At 42.5% G+C, this 17,979-nt stretch overlaps 1 protein-coding gene across 1 annotated transcript in view; it reads right to left on the bottom strand.

Annotated features, from left to right (window-relative positions):
* The window catches only part of LOC126199461 (protein Fe65 homolog), a 316,456-nt gene that overhangs the window by 61,663 nt on the left and 236,814 nt on the right, over positions 1 to 17,979 (bottom strand). Inside the window, exon 5 of the mRNA XM_049936381.1 lies at positions 11,174 to 11,323. Coding sequence (XP_049792338.1) covers positions 11,174 to 11,323 — 150 coding nt within the window. The remainder of the gene's footprint in view (positions 1 to 11,173; positions 11,324 to 17,979) is intronic.

Here is a 17,979-nt window from a genome sequence, read left to right as displayed (position 1 = left end):
TTAATTCAGAAATGGTACAATGTATCAAATTTTCTTGACTGTTATTTCTCAGTATAGCCTACTCTACAACACCCTTACAAACTTTCCAGACTACTTCTGACCACCATTTAAACTAGCACAGCAGATTTTACAGAAATGGAAAGCACCACTGGCATGCTAACTTACCCTACTTTAAGTTTCTTAATGTCAATACGCACTGTTCCATTTAAAAAAGTGTATGTTGCACAAAAAATACATTTTCTAAGTATTATTACAACGTGTTTATTGGCTAACAATATGAGCCCCTGACAACCAATCCATTCTGTGAAAACCAGACATCAATAACACTTTCCATTTCCATAACATTTGGTACAAGTTTTAGATGATTATCAGGTGAGTGATACACCTGATGCAAGTCTCTTTATTTGACACCACATCAGTGACTTGCGCATCAGTGATGAGGATGATGATGATGATGATGAAGATGATGATAATGATAAACTGATGATGAGGGCAACACACACACACACACACAGTGTTTTCTGTTAATAGGAAAGAGATATGAAAATCGTCTGTGGCCCGTTAAAGCACCCACGCCTAGGAAAGGGATATGAAAATCATCTGTGGCCCGTTAAAGCAACCCATGCCAGAGAATCCTTGGTTCATGTTTACAACTCAAGACAGATGAGTTTTCCAAAATATCATTCACCAAGTGGCATGTCAGCCAAGCCTAGAGGAGGTAATATCTTTCAGTTGGCACACTATTGAAATTTTTCTTGTGATCATTGTGCTTAGTTTAGACAAAGCAGCTCCGTGATATCTATATATACCTTGGGAGCTAGTGTGAGAGCATCATAAGAGAACATCCAGGGAATCTGGAAAAAGCAGGAGCAAGTTGAAGCTCTACGTTTGTCCATTACGTGTGCTCATGTTGTTCAGGAGGGAGAGTATCTGCCAGAAAAGGCTAGTGTCGAGTTTAGAGTCCCAGTACAAAATGACATTTTAAATAATAAAGCATACTCTTTGCCAAGAACAAAATATTATTTCTCGATAAGATGTTCATATGCTACAATTATTCATAGTGACAGAATGAAGCAAATACTCTTATTTAAGACCACAGATGTAGGTAGACAAAACAGGTCGAACAAAATAAAATAGCCACAAGCCACCCTCTACAATTTTTAACCTCCACACTTCCCTACATTACCAAATTAACTATTTCTTGACACCTCAGGCCATATCCTGTCAACCTATCACTTCTTTTAGCCATGTTGTGTCACAAAGCTCTTTTCTCTCCATTATTAGTACCTCTTCATTACTCACCCAATCTGCTGTATCTCAGGACTTCAGCTACACTGTAACACAGCCAGGGTTGATGGGCTGCAGCCAGCAGGTGTCAACCGCCAGTGAATAACAACAATGGCTGATGTCCACCAACAGTAAATACAAGGGGCATTCAATAAGTAATGCAACACGTCCTTTTCTGAAAGCAGATTGGTTTTATTCAGGATTCCAATACACCATATTATTCCCCACTCTTTCGGCTACAAAACTCTATTTTGCAACGTAGGAGGGTGGTTCGAAAAGTACTAGGAATCACCACGAGAGTTCAGTGCTAGCGCAACGAGTTGTTCACGTTATATTCATTGGACTGTTGCCAGTAAACATGTGCCATGTCAGTGCTCTTGGAAGAGAGCTGTGACGTGACTCTGTTGTTCCCGCATAGTGATTTGTGAGGATGGAAAATATCGAGATCTGAGCAGTGATTAAGTACTTTGTAAAGAAAGGTATGAAAGCAAAGGACATTCATGCCGATTTCCAGAATACACTGGGGGACTCTGCTCTGCCAAGTGGACAAATTAATTTAAATTTGGTTGGGAGAACTTAGATGATGACTCGCGCAGTGGTTGGCCAAGATGTGTCACTACTCCAGAAATCATTGCAAAAGTGCACAAAATGGTCATGGAGGATTACTGATTAAAAGTGCGTGAAATTGCTCACGCTTGCCAGATGTCATCTGAAAGGGTATATCACAATTTAATTGAAGAATTAGACATGAAAAAAGTATCTGCAAGATGGGTGCTGCGACTCTTGATGCTAGATAAAAAACGTGCTGTCGCCATGGCAAAATTACACAAACAAAGGTATGAATTGTTGCCACAACCACCTTATTCACCTGATATGGCTCTGTCAGACTTCCATCTCTTCCCAAAACTGAAAATTTTTCTTGGTGGATATAGATTCACTTCAAACAAGGAATTCATAGCCTGAGTTGACAACTGTTTTGCAGGTCTGGAGGAAACTCATTTTCATTATGGGATCAAGGCACTGGAACATCGTTGGACCAAGTGCATTAATCTACAAGGACACTACATTAAAAAATAAAGTTTCAGTGATGTAAGTACTTTTTTTTCTATTTCGTTCCGAGAACTTTTCAAACCACCCTCGTAATCTCTGTTCAGTACGATGGCCTTATGCCACCTTATTACAAGGGCCAGTATGTTCGCATGGTACCACTCTGCTGGTCAACATCAGAGCCAGCATCTTGCTGCATCAGTAATCTCCCTATCATCCATGTACAGCATCCTTCATTGGGCCAGGCAGATGGAAAAAGGAAGGTGTTAGGCTGTAGCGTGGACAAGGTAGAACAGTCCAATTAAGTTCTGTGACATCCAGTTGGGTGTGTAGACTTGGTGAGGCCTTGGGTTGTTTTGGAAAAAGAGAAATTTGTTTGAATTTTTGCGGCGCCGAACACACTGAAATAATCTCTTCAATTTCCTGAGGGTAACACAATACATTTCAATGACCGTTGCACAATAAGGAAGGCATCAGACAGAATAACCCCTTCAGTGTCCCAGAAGACCACTGCCATGATTTTAACTGTGTAAGGTGCAGCTTTGAAGTTTTTCTTCGGCGGTTAGGCTGTGTGGCGCCAATCCACGGCTTTGCATTCCCCCCACCCACTTCAAAGTGTTGGAACCCACGTTTTTATCGCCTGTGACAATGTTCAGAAAAAAACGTTGTCACGATCAGCCTCGTAATGCACAAGTAGTTCCACATAGATGGTCCTTTGTTGCTCTTTACGACACTGTTAGATGGCGAGGAACCCAGATAACACACATCTTTGAGTACTGCAATAGGTGAATGAATGTTTCAGCACTACCAACAGAGACATCCAGTTGTGCAGCCAGGTTTTTGATTGTGGTCCGTCGATCACTTAGAATAAGTGTCTACATATTCCAGCACTGCAGGAGTCACGACTGTTTGCAGCCAGGCACGCAGGAAATACAAAAGGTTTGCACGATCTTGTTGTGATGATAACAGACACCTTGCCCAATGACCCAAAGACCTTTTGTTCACTGCCAGGTCTTCGTAGACATTCTACAAGCACCTGTGAATATCTGCAATGCTCAGTTTTCCGCCAAAAGAAACTCAATGATGACTCTCTGTGTTCAGGGCTGATACATACTGGAACTTCATGAAACTATAGTAGCTCAAGAAGGAATATTCCACGATATCCCACAACAAATTATGCATGTCTTTCAATCAAAATTAGCCACAAAAAAGGTGTTGTATTACTTATTGAATCCCCTCGTACTACCACTGATCTGCATCCACCACATCCACTGCTATGTCAGGGGTAGCTCTCCAGCACAACAATAGTCCACCACGAGTGGCCTGTGCTGCAAGTCGCAGGGGCTATGATGATGAACACCACCACTGCAGTCCCGAGGGCATCCCTCACTGACAGGAGAGAGATAACCTGTTTGAAAATAGATCTCACTGGTTCCTGGCACCTAGGCCAGTAAGCAGCCACGGCTAGTCAGTTCTCCACAGATGAACTATCTAGGCTTTACATCAGCTGCTGCCATGATCTTTTAATCAGAAGCTCTTCTGGAATCTTGCTGCAACCCATCATCTGATGCCAGTGTAGATGCCTGGGATCTTCACCTCTGACAACCTGTATGTGGAGCCACCAGCGATCGTCCTTGTGCTACGCCGAGTGCAGACGTCAGGGACTTTGGTACTTTGCATTCTGGCCTGACTCAGCACTTGTGTAATTAGAGACCATCAGTTCCTTGTGAACACGTACTTCGAATCCAGTAACTGTGATACAGTTTTCAGTGGTGACAGTCCACCAGGTTTGTTTATCTCACCCACTTCGAAGACAGAGTCTTTTGTGGACTACTTCTTGTGTTATGTAATTACACTCCTAAGAAGATTGAAGTTTTATATTCATTTCAATAAACTTGCTTTTCAGTGTGTAACGGAACATATTAAAGGCTTTACTTTAATGAAGTATGCTATACCCTCCAAATTCAACCAGTTTAACGAGTATTTATGATTATAGAAAAGTTATTGTGTATGTTAACAATGATTGCACATGTCTCCATAAACAGTCAACCCATTAAATTATACTGAATAACTGATCCACACAAAAGTTAGTATCACTTGATCACTGATACAGCAAATGTCATCATGTAAAAACACTAAGTTCATCTTAAATAATTAATATGAAGTACCAAAAATAGTGGCCAACATAGGTATTTTGGATCTCCTTAAATAAAAATCACCCAGTGAAACCTATTTGTTCACAAGGAGCGTTTTCACCCAGTATTCAAGTAATCAATCCTATTTTAGACGAAAACCAATGTAATTCTTAATAATTCATGTTATTTACTTATTTATGCAAATTAGAGAAGTCAATTGACAAACTTCTATAAAACGGCCTTTTTGTAACAAAGAATTATTCTGGCAAGTCAACAAATCTGTCTGTCATTTTAATAACATGTTAAATTATGTCACTCGATGCAAATTAATAACTTTTCTGCACAAATTATGATAACAGATGTACATGTGAATTATAAACTATATCTCTTTTTAGTAGTTCTTTGACAATGTTATAAATACAAGCAGCAAGAAGGGTCGGGGCGCAGTCGGAATGTCACTTTGGTAAAGTGTGTTATTGTTTGAGGTGGATAAACAATGCAAAGAACATGTAAAGGAAGTACTACTTTGTGCTGTGTCATGGTCTTTGGTAGACAGTGGAATTAAGATTAACATGTAAAGGAAGTACTACTTTGTGTTGTGTCATGGTCTTTGGTGGACAGTGGAATTAAGATGGCCACCAGAGTAATAAATATTTGATGTTTACATATTTGTTGGTTTCGCTCGTTCTTTATCATCAAAAGCACATAAAAAACACGGGACCTCATGTTTTTAACCCTAGACAACCAGATTTAGAGCCAGCATCAGCATCGAGACACAGCATCGATCCAGCAAGCAGCAGCGATTACCACAATGCATTTTAATGGTGCCAACCTAACATCAAGTGCTAACAAGCTCCGTAAATGGGAGTGAAATAGTGCGATTATAGCAATTAGCAATATCTACGACTAGGCGACCATTACAAGTGTCTACCTGTCCTTTAGTTTTCTACCTCATACCCGAAGTGAGTCACTTCATCCATCACCAGTAAATAACAACACATTTACCACCTGGCCTGGGAAAGGCTCCTTGCAAACTCACAGTGTAAGCATCATCGCCCGACACACGTACATCACCACCTGCGGCACTACAGTTCCTAGGCTATTTTTCTATGCCTGTCATGTGCCCACCTGGATGCAGGACAAGTAACCTTCCACTGGATGAATATTTAAGTGGCCGCCCAGCACCTACCCAGTCAGATCCAGATGTAAAACAGTCTCAGATACTCTCAACGCTAGTATTTTCAGTGTGCTGCCAAACCATTTACAAGTGTATAGCCAGTGTTTTCACCATGGACTCTGCCACTAAACAACAGTAAACTTTCAGTTGTCTCTCCGTGAGGAACTTCCCTGTTGGACTTAGTCTAATAGACAAATTTGCTAGTTGACATAGTCAATCAGTGACTAATTAAATATTCATTCACATTGTGAACAATTAAACTTTGTTTCCTCTTTTGAATACTAATGATTTAATCCCTCAAGTGAATCATTTTTAGTTGTGTGGGCTTGCGTATGTATTAACCACTAAATTGTGATCAACTTTGTGTGCAGTGTTTTCAATATTTTGCTGCCTGAGAATATCAGCCAAAGCATATTGTTCTGCTTCGATCAGCACAGGATGCACCCATCTAACTTTCAGAATTGTTCTGTAGCATTACATTTCAAAAGCTCCTATTCTGTTCTCATCCATATCACTTACCATTCGTATCAAATTCACATACAGGCTACACTCCAGACAATTTTTTTCATAAAATGCTTCATGACACTTAAATTAATACTCTGTGTTAACACATATCTCTGTTTCAGAGAAGGTTGTCTTGGTACTGGAGGCATACATTTTATATCCTCCATACTTCTGCCATCAGACAATTATTTTGATAGCCAATAAGCAAAACTCATCTCTACTTTTAGCATCTCACTTCCTAACCTAATTCTCTCAGTTTAGCGTGATTTAATATGACTACATGCCATTACTCTTTATTTACTTTCGATTATGTTCATCTTATAAATTCTTTATTCTTTTCATGGTAGCATGGTCCACGTAACTAGAGTAAGCACCTGTGTTTTTCTTTAGTGTGTGCTACGACAGTAATTGTACAAGTGTCAGTGTGGGAACTTTTCAACATATGATATCTCGTAAACGACTCTCACTAGAATCTTGCAACGAATACCACTGACATTCTAGTTTACCATTCTTTTAGTTTGTTAATGTCAATAGGCAGTGTTCCACTTAAAAACTGTGTATTAGCACAAAAAATATACTTTCTAAGTATTATTACAATCTGTTGATTGGCTAACAGTACGTGCCGCTGACTACCAATCAGTTCTGTGAAAACTGCACATCAGTAGCAGTTTCCACTTCCACAATATTTGCAGTGTAAGTTTTAGGTGATTCACACTGTTATTAGGATTCAGATTACAGTACTCTTACCCACTTTGTACGGTTGAACTATAGTGCTAACCATTTGTGTGTCCAAGCTTGTGCTACATGCCAATTTACGTTTATTTCATGCCCCCTTCATGGTGTTGCAGGTTTAATGGCCAACAGTATAGTTACTTTTGACTTTTCCATGCCATCATCCCCCTCCCCTCCAACATGCTGGAATGCACTGCTGCGCAAAATAACTTTGCGCCTGTGCAGAACCGCAAGTACTGAATGTTAGGCAGGTCCATCGCTATGTTCGAAAAGGGCAGCCTCTTCAGCTGACTGTCACCTGCTGACCTATGCTCTTCAAGCAGTCTTGTTGCCATCTCTTTACTGCATAGAATGACACCACAGTCTTCACGAATCGATGGTGCAGGAAATTTTCTTCATAATCAGCCACGTGAGTGGTGATGTGCAAAGCCATTAATTTTATGCTAGACAAGTCAAACAAGGAATGAAAAATCTCGTTAAAAACCGTACCTGAGAGACCTGCAGGCGCTGCTAGTTATTCAAATCATACAATAAAGGGAATAAAGAAGGATGGGGAAAACTACTGCAAATACGTACTTCCCAGTGCCACACTGTTTCATTAAAGATGCGGAACAACAGACAGTTGCTCATATTGTATAAATATCCCACACGTGCCTACAAGAGTCCTTTAGAAAACTTCTCTACAGTGACAATTGGGATGAGACCAGTAAACTATATAAAATGGCTTCAGATTAAGCGGTATCTGGAGAGTTGTGTTGAAATGTTGATATCTAGTTGTTTAATTATTTTTGTATATGTGCAGTTGTTCTTGTGATTCAGACACTCTTACTGTATGCCACATAGTAAATAAATGAAATAAATATATTTTGCTAATATTTTCAGACAGACTGTCAGGAGGCTGACAAATAATCACCACATGACACATGTTCTTTATTTTGCATTGCCAGTATAGTAGAAAGCGACACTGTCTACTCCTTTTTTGGTATGCCTAGTCTAGTGACAATCTACTGACTTTCAACATCTGCCCCTATGAAGCGCTGTCTTAGGCATCATGACTTGCTTGCTGTATGCCCATCCCAGTCAAGCTCTTAATCTGCTCTACTCACAATATGCTGTGCGTCCTCTAGCTGTCAACTTTTCCCTCATTGTTCTTTGCATTGCCTCTTGTCTTCTGGCAATGTGATAAAATGGCTCTGAGCACTATGGGACTTAACTTTTGAGGTCATCAGTCCCCTAGAACTTTGAACTACTTAAACCTAACCAACCTAAGGACACCACACACATCCATGCCCGAGGCAGGATTCGAACCTGCGACCGTAGCGGTCGCACAGTTCCAGACTGTAGCACCTAGAGCCGCTCGGCCACTCTGGCCAGCAATGTGATAAAATACAGAGTGATCAAAAAGTCAGTATAAATTTGAAAACTTAATAAACCACGGAATAATATAGATAGTGAGATAAAAATTGACACACATGCTTGGAATGACATGGGGTTTTATTGGTACAAAAAAAAAAAAATACAAAGTTCACAAAATGTCCGACAGATGGCGCTGGACAGCAGAACTGCTACCGTGACAGGTGAGAGGTACGCCGATAAGTTACAGAATCGCATCATCCCTAGCCTGGCTGATAAACACCTGCTGGAACGTACGATGTTTATGCAGGATGGCGCTCCACCCCATATTGCTAGACGCGTGCAAGATCTCTTGCGCGCGTCGTTTGGTGATGATCGTGTGCTCAGCCGCCACTTTCGTCATGCTTGGCCTCTGAGGCGATTATTGGTTTTAGGGTTACCTGAAGTCGCTAGTGTATGGTGATCGACCGACATCTCTAGGGATGCTGAAAGACAACATCCGACGCCAATGCCTCACCATAACTCCGGACATGCTTTACAGTGCTGTTCACAACATTATTCCTTGACTACGGCTATTGTTGACGAATGATGGTGGACATATTGAGCATTTCCTGTAAAGAACATCATCTTTGCTTTGTCTTACTTTGTTATGCTAATTATTGCTATTCTGATCAGATGAAGCGCCATCTGTCGGACATTTTTTGAACTTTTGTATATTTTTTGGTTCTAATAAAACCTCTTGTCATTCCAAGCATGTGTGTCAATTTGTACCTCTCTATCTACACTATTCCGTGATTTATTCAGTTTTCAAATTTCTACTGACTTTTTGATCACCCGGTATTTCAACTGATTCTGACTGACATGTGTCGACAGTCTTGTTCTGATGCCGAAATGCCTGAGGATAGATTCGTTAGTTCGGTTGGGAGTCCATGGTATTCGAAGTAATCTTCTACAGCACCACATTTCCAGAGCCTCTATCGTGCGACAATCTGCTGTCACCATCGTCCAAGTCTGCTGCATAGGTTACGATAGGGAAAATTAGAGTTTGTACGAGAGACAGCTTTGTCTCGACAGTGATGGAGGTGTCCTTCCAGATACGAGTAAGTTGTGCTGTAGAATTTCTCGCAATCGAAATGTCCGTATGGATCTCAGGCTCGCAATCTCCAGTATCAGTAACAACAGATCCTAAGTACTCTTTGTATTATTAATTTCAAGGCCATACTCTCTGCTTCATTTGGCCAACTTTCACATGACAGTTTATAGCTGATGCTCGTCTATTGCAGAGTGTCAGCTGCGAACATGAGATTTTTAATTTTCCTGCCGCCTACAAAGGTGCCGTCACACCAGCCTTCAAGAACATAGATTATATTATGCTCACTGTATGCACTGAAGAACAGTGGAGAGAGAATGTACCCGTGTCTCATGCCAGCATTAGTAGAAAAGATGTTTAAGAAGGCGTTATTACTGTCACAGTGTTCGAAAAGTACAGTTGCTGGAAATCCATAGCTTTGACCATTTCACACTGTCGAAAGCTTTCTTATAATCCACGAAGCACATCTACAGGGTGAGTCGCGTAAGACGTAACACCCCCTTTATTCCGGAGGCGATTGCACGTATCAGCATGCGGTTTTCGGCGAATTTTAGCGGACAATATAAACGTTGTGATTATTGTGCATCTACCAAAGTATGTGCCCTATAGCCGGCTATGTTTCGACGAACACCGCCTGTCGATACGTGCAATCGTCCCCGGAATAATGGGGGTGTTACGTCTTACGCGACTCACCCTGTATATTTGTCGAATTATTGCTCGTATAGTCATAAACTGCTAACGCAAACATTAGTAGACTCGCTACTTGTAGCTTACAAGTTATCCAAAACATGCATTTGTGCGCATCACGCTGGTGCCGAACTGCCTTTCCGCCATCGCACACTGACCATTCACATTGGAGCCCCGGCCACTATTGCTGTCCCCTCCCCTTCCGCGTTTCCTGCGCAGGTGCTGGCCAAGTTGCTTTGTGCGCACTAGTCTAAGGCCGGTATTACACTATCAAATTTCTTTGTCAAAGATTTGATCAAAGACGTGATCAAATATTCTGTCAAATATATTTGACAAAGATCTTTGACGTAGCGCTAGAAGGGGTATTACACTGTCGTCATATTTTTCGTCAAAGTTCAAGATGGCTGACAACAACAACTTGTTATTAACCGTAGCAGTTGCATGTACCACAATTGCACTGTGTGCATATGCGGAAGAGAAGCGGGGGAAAAAAAAGGAAACATAGCTGGGTGAAGCCGTGGGTTTTACGATGACACGAAAAAAGCATTCAACAAAACTTGTTACGTGAGCTTATAGTGAAGGACGTCAAGTCGTACATCAATTACTTAAGAATGGATAAGCATACATTTCTGTATGTGCTCAATGAAGTGTGTCCTCATATCACAAAGCACAATATTCACTTAAGAACTGCTACATGTGCAGAAGACAGGCTCACTGTAACACTCCGATTGCTCGCTACAGGAGAGGGTTAGGTTAGGTCAGGTCTCCAATCTTCGTAATCTATTTTTGTATTCAGCGTGCCTCACGTTGTAAAGTGCCTCATCAGCTTCATACATCTCTATTAATTTTGTAGTTGTCGGCACACACATATTGTATTTACTCGAAATGTTTATAAAAACACTACAGACGACAGAATGCAGCGATGCTAGCGCTCCATGTGGTAACATGTCACATTGCAGTGAACAGAAGACAAGCAACTTCTTTGATCAAATCTACAGCGAGGCCCTAGATTTGACCAAATATTGGACGACATTTGACAAAGTTCCCTATTACACCATCAAATATCTTTGACAAAGATATCTGACAAAGATATTTGACAGAGAAATTTGATATTGTAATACCGGCCTAAGGAAGAGCGGGAGTGACAGCAGCAGACCCCACCTGTCGCGGCGTTCCGTCGTCTCGATGAGGTCTGGTTTGGCGCGCAAGGACGCCGTCAGATCGAGAGAGCGCCGGCCCATCACAGTGTTGGCGTTGTCGTTGAACGAGTTGTTGTCCAACGCGCCGGCCAGCGCCGTGTTCTCTTCGTCCCTGGAACACCGAAGCAAGGCGCTCTCTACAACACCGTACTACATCCCAAGCACGCGGAAAAAAACAGGTTCAGATATAGGGGGTGGGGACCCAAAAAGCTACTTAACGTTACCGAGGAAAGTTTCTTTTTTGTTGCATGAATCATTCTTGTTAACTACGGAAAAAATGGGTTTGCAGATAACACCAGAGAGTGTCAAGAATCTATTAGTCCAAGAGACGCAGAAGGTAACAGATATGGCCCCAGGTATATAACGTGTTCCTTGACTTCCAGAAGGCATTATATACACGTCAGCACTATCACCTAATAAACAAAATACGTGCATACGGAATGCCAGACCAGCTTTGTGATTGGATGGAAGAGTCCTGGCATAACTGGACACAGTATGTCATTCTTAACGGATAAAAATCTTAATACACTACTGGCCATTAAAATTGCTACACCACGAAGATGACGTACTACAGACGCGAAATTTGACCGACAGGAAGAAGATACTGTGATATACAAATGATTAGCTTTTCAGAGCATTCACACAAGGTTGGCGCCCGTGGCGACACCTACAACGTGCTGACATGAGGAAAGTTTCCAACCGATTACTCATACACAAACAGCAGTTGACCGGCGTTGCCTGGTGAAACGTTGTTATGATGCCTCGTGTAAGAAGGAGGAATGCGTACCATCACGTTTCCGACTTTGATAAAGGTCGGATTGTAGCCTATCGCGATTGCGGTTTATCGTATCGCGACATTGCTGCTCGCGTTGGTCATGATCCAACGGCTGTTACCAAAATATGGACTCGATGGGTTCAGGAGGGTAATACGGAACGCCGTGCTGGATCCCAACGGCCTCGTATCACTAGCAGCCGAGATGACAGGCATCTTATCCGGATCGTGCAGCCACGTCTCGATAACTGAGTCACCAGATCGGGATGTTTGCAAGACAACAACCATCTGCACGAACAGTTCGACGACGTTTGCAGCAGCATGGACTATCAGCTCGGAGACTATGGCTGTGGTTACCCTTGACGCTACATCACAGACAGGAGCGCCTGCGATGGTGTACTCAACGACGAACCTGGGTGCACGAATGGCAAAACGTCATTTTTTCGGATGAATCCAGATCCTGTTTACAGCATCATGATGGTCGCATCCGTGTTTGGCGACATCGCGGTGAACGCACATTTTAAGCGTGTATTCGTCATCGCCATACTGGCGTATCACCCGGCGTGATGGTATGGGGTGCCATTGGTTACACCTCTCGGTCACCTCTTGTTCGCATTGACGGCACTTTGAACAGTGGGCGTTACATTTCAGATGTGTTACGACCCGTGGCTGTACACTTCATTCGATCCCTGCGAAACCCTGCATTTCAGCAGGATAATGCACGACTGCATGTTGCAGGTCCTGTACGGGCCTTCCTGGATACAGAAAATGTTCGACTGCTGCCCTGGCCAGCACATTCTCCAGATATCTGACCAATTGAAAACGTTTGGTCAATGGTGGCCGAGCAACTGGCTCGTCACAATACGCCAGTCACTACTCTTGATGAATTTGGTATCGTGTTGAAGTTGCAGGGGCAGCTGTACCTGTACACGCCATCCAAGCTCTGTTTGACTCAATGCCCAGGCGTATCAAGGCCGTTATTACGGCCAGAGGTGGTTGTTCTGGGAACTGATTTCTCAGGATCTATGCACCCAAATTGCGTGAAAATGTAATCACTTGTCAGTTCTAGTATAATATGTTTGTCCAATGAATACCCGTTTATCATCTGCATTTCTTCTTGGTGTAGCAATTTTAATGGCCAGTAGTGTATTTAGAGTAATTTTTGGCTTACCCCAATGGAATGTTCTAGAACCGTTACTTTTCATAATACATATAAATGATCTGGTGGATAACGTCAGAGTCTCCATCAGGCTGTTCAGAGGGTGCTCTTGTATACAGAGAAGTCGCAATGCTAGACAATCCTAGCGAAATGCAGGAAGAACTGTAAAGGATAGGTGCATGGTGCGGGGATTGGCAATTGACCTTCATGGAAAACAAATGTAAATAATAGCGCATACATATGCGGAAGCATTCATTGTTGTATGATTACACGACTGCCGAATAAGCACTGGAACCAGTCACAGCCATTAAAAATCTGAAAGTAAGTTTATGCAGCAGTTTTAAGTGGAACCACTACATAAAATTAATCGCAGGAAAAGCAGATGCCAGACTGAGATTCATTGGGAGAATCTACAGGAAGTCTATCCACGAAGGTGGTAGCTTATAAAACTCTTCTTTGATCGGTACTCTGGTATTGTTCGCCGGCTGGGATTGGCAGTGGAAATAGAAAAAGAACCGAAGGAAATCAACATGTTCGGTAACTGGTTCGTTTACCAAGTGCGAAACAGTCGCGGAGATTCCCATCCAACTTCAGTGCTACCCAAAGTACCCTCCGCCACACACCCTAAGGTGGCTTGCTGAGTGTATATGTGGATGTAGAGTGGAGAATTCATTGTCACAAGATACATTACATTTGCCAGCTGTGCCGAGACTCAGAATGGCCTCAAAGAAAGTATGATAAGGATGCACCAAACATGTGCACCATTCAAGGGGTTGTATTAGTTGCAGAAGATGGAAACTGTGGCAGATCAAACCACATGTAGTCCACCGTAAGTTCTAAATCCGAAAAAGTTTACCAATGAGCAAGCTGCACATTCTATTGAGTCAAACAACGTCTCGAGGACACTGCTAAGTAACCGATCTGGTCTGTTATCTCTGATGATAGCGCCCACCCTTACAGAATTCAATGTTGTTCATCAGTTGTTACATGGAGGTGGGAGACGCGTAGCTTTCTATCATTGGTTCGTATCATGATTGGGAAGAACTCTAAAATTTGGTTTGGTCTGACGAGGCATGGTTCCATCTTGAAGAATATGTGAACGCACAGTATCCACTGACTTGTGCTACGGAAAAATTCACACCAGCTACATTAGTTCCCTCTGCACGCATAAAAGGTGCGTGTTTGGTGTGCACAGTCATTTATGCGAATCTTCTTCGCAGCCTCTCATGACGCAGTGGACAAAGAACACGACGTACAGGCGATGCAACAATTTGTTAACACTCTATCCGAAAACCAGCTACAGTAAACTTTTGGTTTCAGTTAGTCAATGCTACGGTGCGTACAGACAACAATATCATGACTTTATTGGATCAGTGTTGTCACGGACAACTGATTTCGAAGATATGTAGCGTCTTTGTCGCCTGGTTTATCCAACCTGACCGTTTCCTTAAAATATACCTTAATGATGCTGCTTAGAAAACTCGTCCTCACCCTATGTCCGAATTGCACAAAGAAGCTGAACGATATGTTCCTGTATCAACAAATGTACAACCATGGAATTCAGAGACTGCAGTGCTGCCTTCAATTATGTGAATCGCGTAATGGTAGCCAGTTTGTACAATTTTCGTAATACAGTCTCTTTACACATAAGGTTGCGTTCACTTTTGAACATTCTATAGTTACAGGAAAAATGTCAGACTTCGGTGCGCGGTAACACAGTCACTTCTAATGCTGCACGAAGGCAAAAATACTATCGTCTAGTATTTAAATATCACGAAATGTCCGCTCCAATAGCTGAGTGGTCAGCGTGACGGACTGCCGTCCTAAGGAGCCCGGTTTCGATTCTCGACTGGGTCGTGGATTTTCTCCGCTCAGGGACTTGGTGTTGTGTTGTCTTCATCATTGCATCCCCATCCGGCGTCTAGGTCGCCCAATGTGGCGTCGAATGTAATAAGATCTGCACCAAGGCGGCCGGACCTGCCCCGTAAGGGGCCTCCCGGGCAATGACGCCAAACGCTCATTTCCATTTCCATATCAGGACATCAACGCTCAAGGTAGTTAATAGCCATTGATGGGGAGGCAGTTGTGTGCGAAGTGAGGCAAGCACGTTAGTACGACAGGAGTGCTGTGGCCAGGATCATACAAGGATCGGTGCTAGGCCTAATATTGTACACACTCTGCTCCAAAATCAATGGGACATCGCCGTCGTACCCCGTAATGCGAGACCAGTGTTCTAACCACCGCGCCACCTCGCTCGGTGGTTTTCTTTTAAGATTCTATGACAGGAAATTGTGCGCATTTTGTAAGTGAAGTCTACTTTGGACCTGTCTTAGCCAAAACATGCCTACACGGTCGAATATCTGGCTCACTGGTTATCGCGATGGTATCCTTAGCACTTTCTTGGATGGAAAGATCCCGAACGGGGTCCACTCAATCTGCTAAGGCCAACTGAGGTAACGTAATAAGTGAAAATGACACGAAAGCAGTCGCAGTAAAGAAAAGGCCTACACCAAGTTGCGAGTCATATGACATTCATCTCAAGTTTATATAGTGTACTGAGTACAATGGAATAGCGGTTAACGCAATGGATTTGTAATCGACCATTCTGATTTAAGTTTCCTGGCTTTTCCTCACATCCCTTCAACCGAATTATGGGAAGGTTCAAATGCTTCAAATGGCTCTGAACACTATGGCACTTAACTTCTAAGGTCATCAGTCCCCTAGAACTTAGAACTACTTAAACCTAACTAACCTAAGGACACGACACACATACAAGCGCGAGGCAGGATTCCAACCTGCGACTCTAGCGGTCGCGCGGTTCCAGACTGTAGCGCCTAGAACCGCTCTGCCACCCCAGCGGGCAATTATGGGAAAGATCTTTCCGTAAGATCACTGCCTATTCAGTTAATGTGCAAGGCTATACGTAAGTATCTCTCATATTTCGAAACACGTCTGCGCGAAAACTGCGAGACATAAAGAAAATAACCAAGAGAGTGCTCCTGCTGTCGTACCAGATCGCACTCCGGACCATAACTCCAGGTATAGAGTCAGTGTGCTACCACGCATACAGGTTAGTTACAGACCCACAACTGGCCTCCTACTAACCAACACACGGCCATCACTGGCACCGTGGAAGAATCAACTTTCATGAGAAAATACAACAGATTTCCATCCTGCTCTACACTGAGCTCTCGCTTAACGCAACTGAAGCCGCAAATGGCGGTGGTTTGGGGTCTACATCTACATCTACATCCATACTTAGCAAGCCACCTGACGGTGTGTGGCGCAGGGTACCTTGAGTTCCTCTATCGGTTCTCTCTTCTATTCCAGTCCCGTATTGTTCGTGCAAAGAAAGAGTGTCGGTATGCCTCTGTGGGGGCTCTAATCTCTCTAATTTTATCCTCATGGTCTCTTCGCGAGATATACGTAGGAGGGAGCAATATACTGCTTGACTCCTCGGTGAAGGTATGTTCTCGAAACTTCAACAAAAGCCCGTACCGAGCTATGAGCATCTCTCTTGCAGAGTCTTCCACTGGAGTTTATCTATCATCTCCGTAATGCTTTCGTGATTACTAAATGATCCTGTAACGAAGCGCGCTGCTCTCCGTTGGATCTTCTCTACCTCTTCTATCAATCCTATCTGGTACGGATCCCACACCGGTGAGAAGTACTCAAGCAATGGGCGAACAAGTGTACTGTAACCTACTTGCTTTGTTTTCGGACTGCATTTCCTTAGGATTCCTCCAATGAATCTCAGTCTGGCATCTGCTTTACCGACGATTAATTTTATATGGTCATTCCATTTTAAATCACTCCTAATGCGTACTCCCAGATAATTTATGGAATTAACTGCTTCCAGTTGCTGACCTGCTATATTGTAGCTAAATGATAAAGGATCTTTCTTTCTGTGCATTCGCAGCACATTACACTTGTCTCCATTGCGATTCAATGTCATTCCCTGCACCAGACGTCAATTCGTTGCAAATCCTCCTGCGTTTCAGTACAATTTTCCATTGTTGCAACCTCTCGATATACTACAGCATCATCCGCAAAAAGCGGCAGTGAACTTCCGATGTTATCCAAAAGGTCATTTATATATATTGTGAATAGCAACGGTCCTTGTAGTGGGACGCGAAATTGAAGCGTCACCCCTCCACCAGTGTCAGCCCAGTTTGCAGGTGAATATAGGTTTAATTTAGTTTTTTGTTTATGTATTTTTTGTAATATTTGTAATGGTTGTGAACTGTCTAAAGTTTGTATTTATTTTTTATGTTTCATGTACGGAGAGGGCGGCGCAACGAACGGAGACAGCATCTTCGTTGCCGGGACCAGAGAGAAAATTGCTGGCCACTATACATCGCGGGGCGACAGCCAAAGAGCAACAGAAGATCCTGAAACCGAGTTGTTGCGTCGTGCTTCTAAAAATTGAAAAATTGTGATTTTTTAATGTTTTGTACAACAATGACGTCACAGAAAGTTTAATCATGTGTAAATGTTCAGTCCTATCTTGTCAAGGCTCAGGTTCACGTCTATTTGTATGAAGCTAATAAAGTACTGTATACTACTATACGTGTTCCGAGAATTTATTTATGAAGAATTATGTGAATGAATTAGTAATCTATTTGACAAGATCATTAATTTTGACAACGTTCATCGCGAGTTTGAGTCTTGAAAGTTTATGCAATGTGGTTCTAATATTTATTAAATCAGATAACTTGCGTTAATATAACTTCTGAGAAGAAACAAAACGACATCTAAATTGAGAAAAAGTTTGCGCAAACCAATAGGACTGAGTGACGTAATTCTGCGCATACGACTCAAATGATGATGTTTTAAT

Source organism: Schistocerca nitens, chromosome 8, assembly GCF_023898315.1.
Source record: "Schistocerca nitens isolate TAMUIC-IGC-003100 chromosome 8, iqSchNite1.1, whole genome shotgun sequence".
NCBI classification, from domain to species: domain Eukaryota; kingdom Metazoa; phylum Arthropoda; class Insecta; order Orthoptera; family Acrididae; genus Schistocerca; species Schistocerca nitens.
The sequence above is the reverse complement of the archived record's forward strand: the minus strand, read 5'-3'. Positions and strand labels throughout refer to the sequence as shown.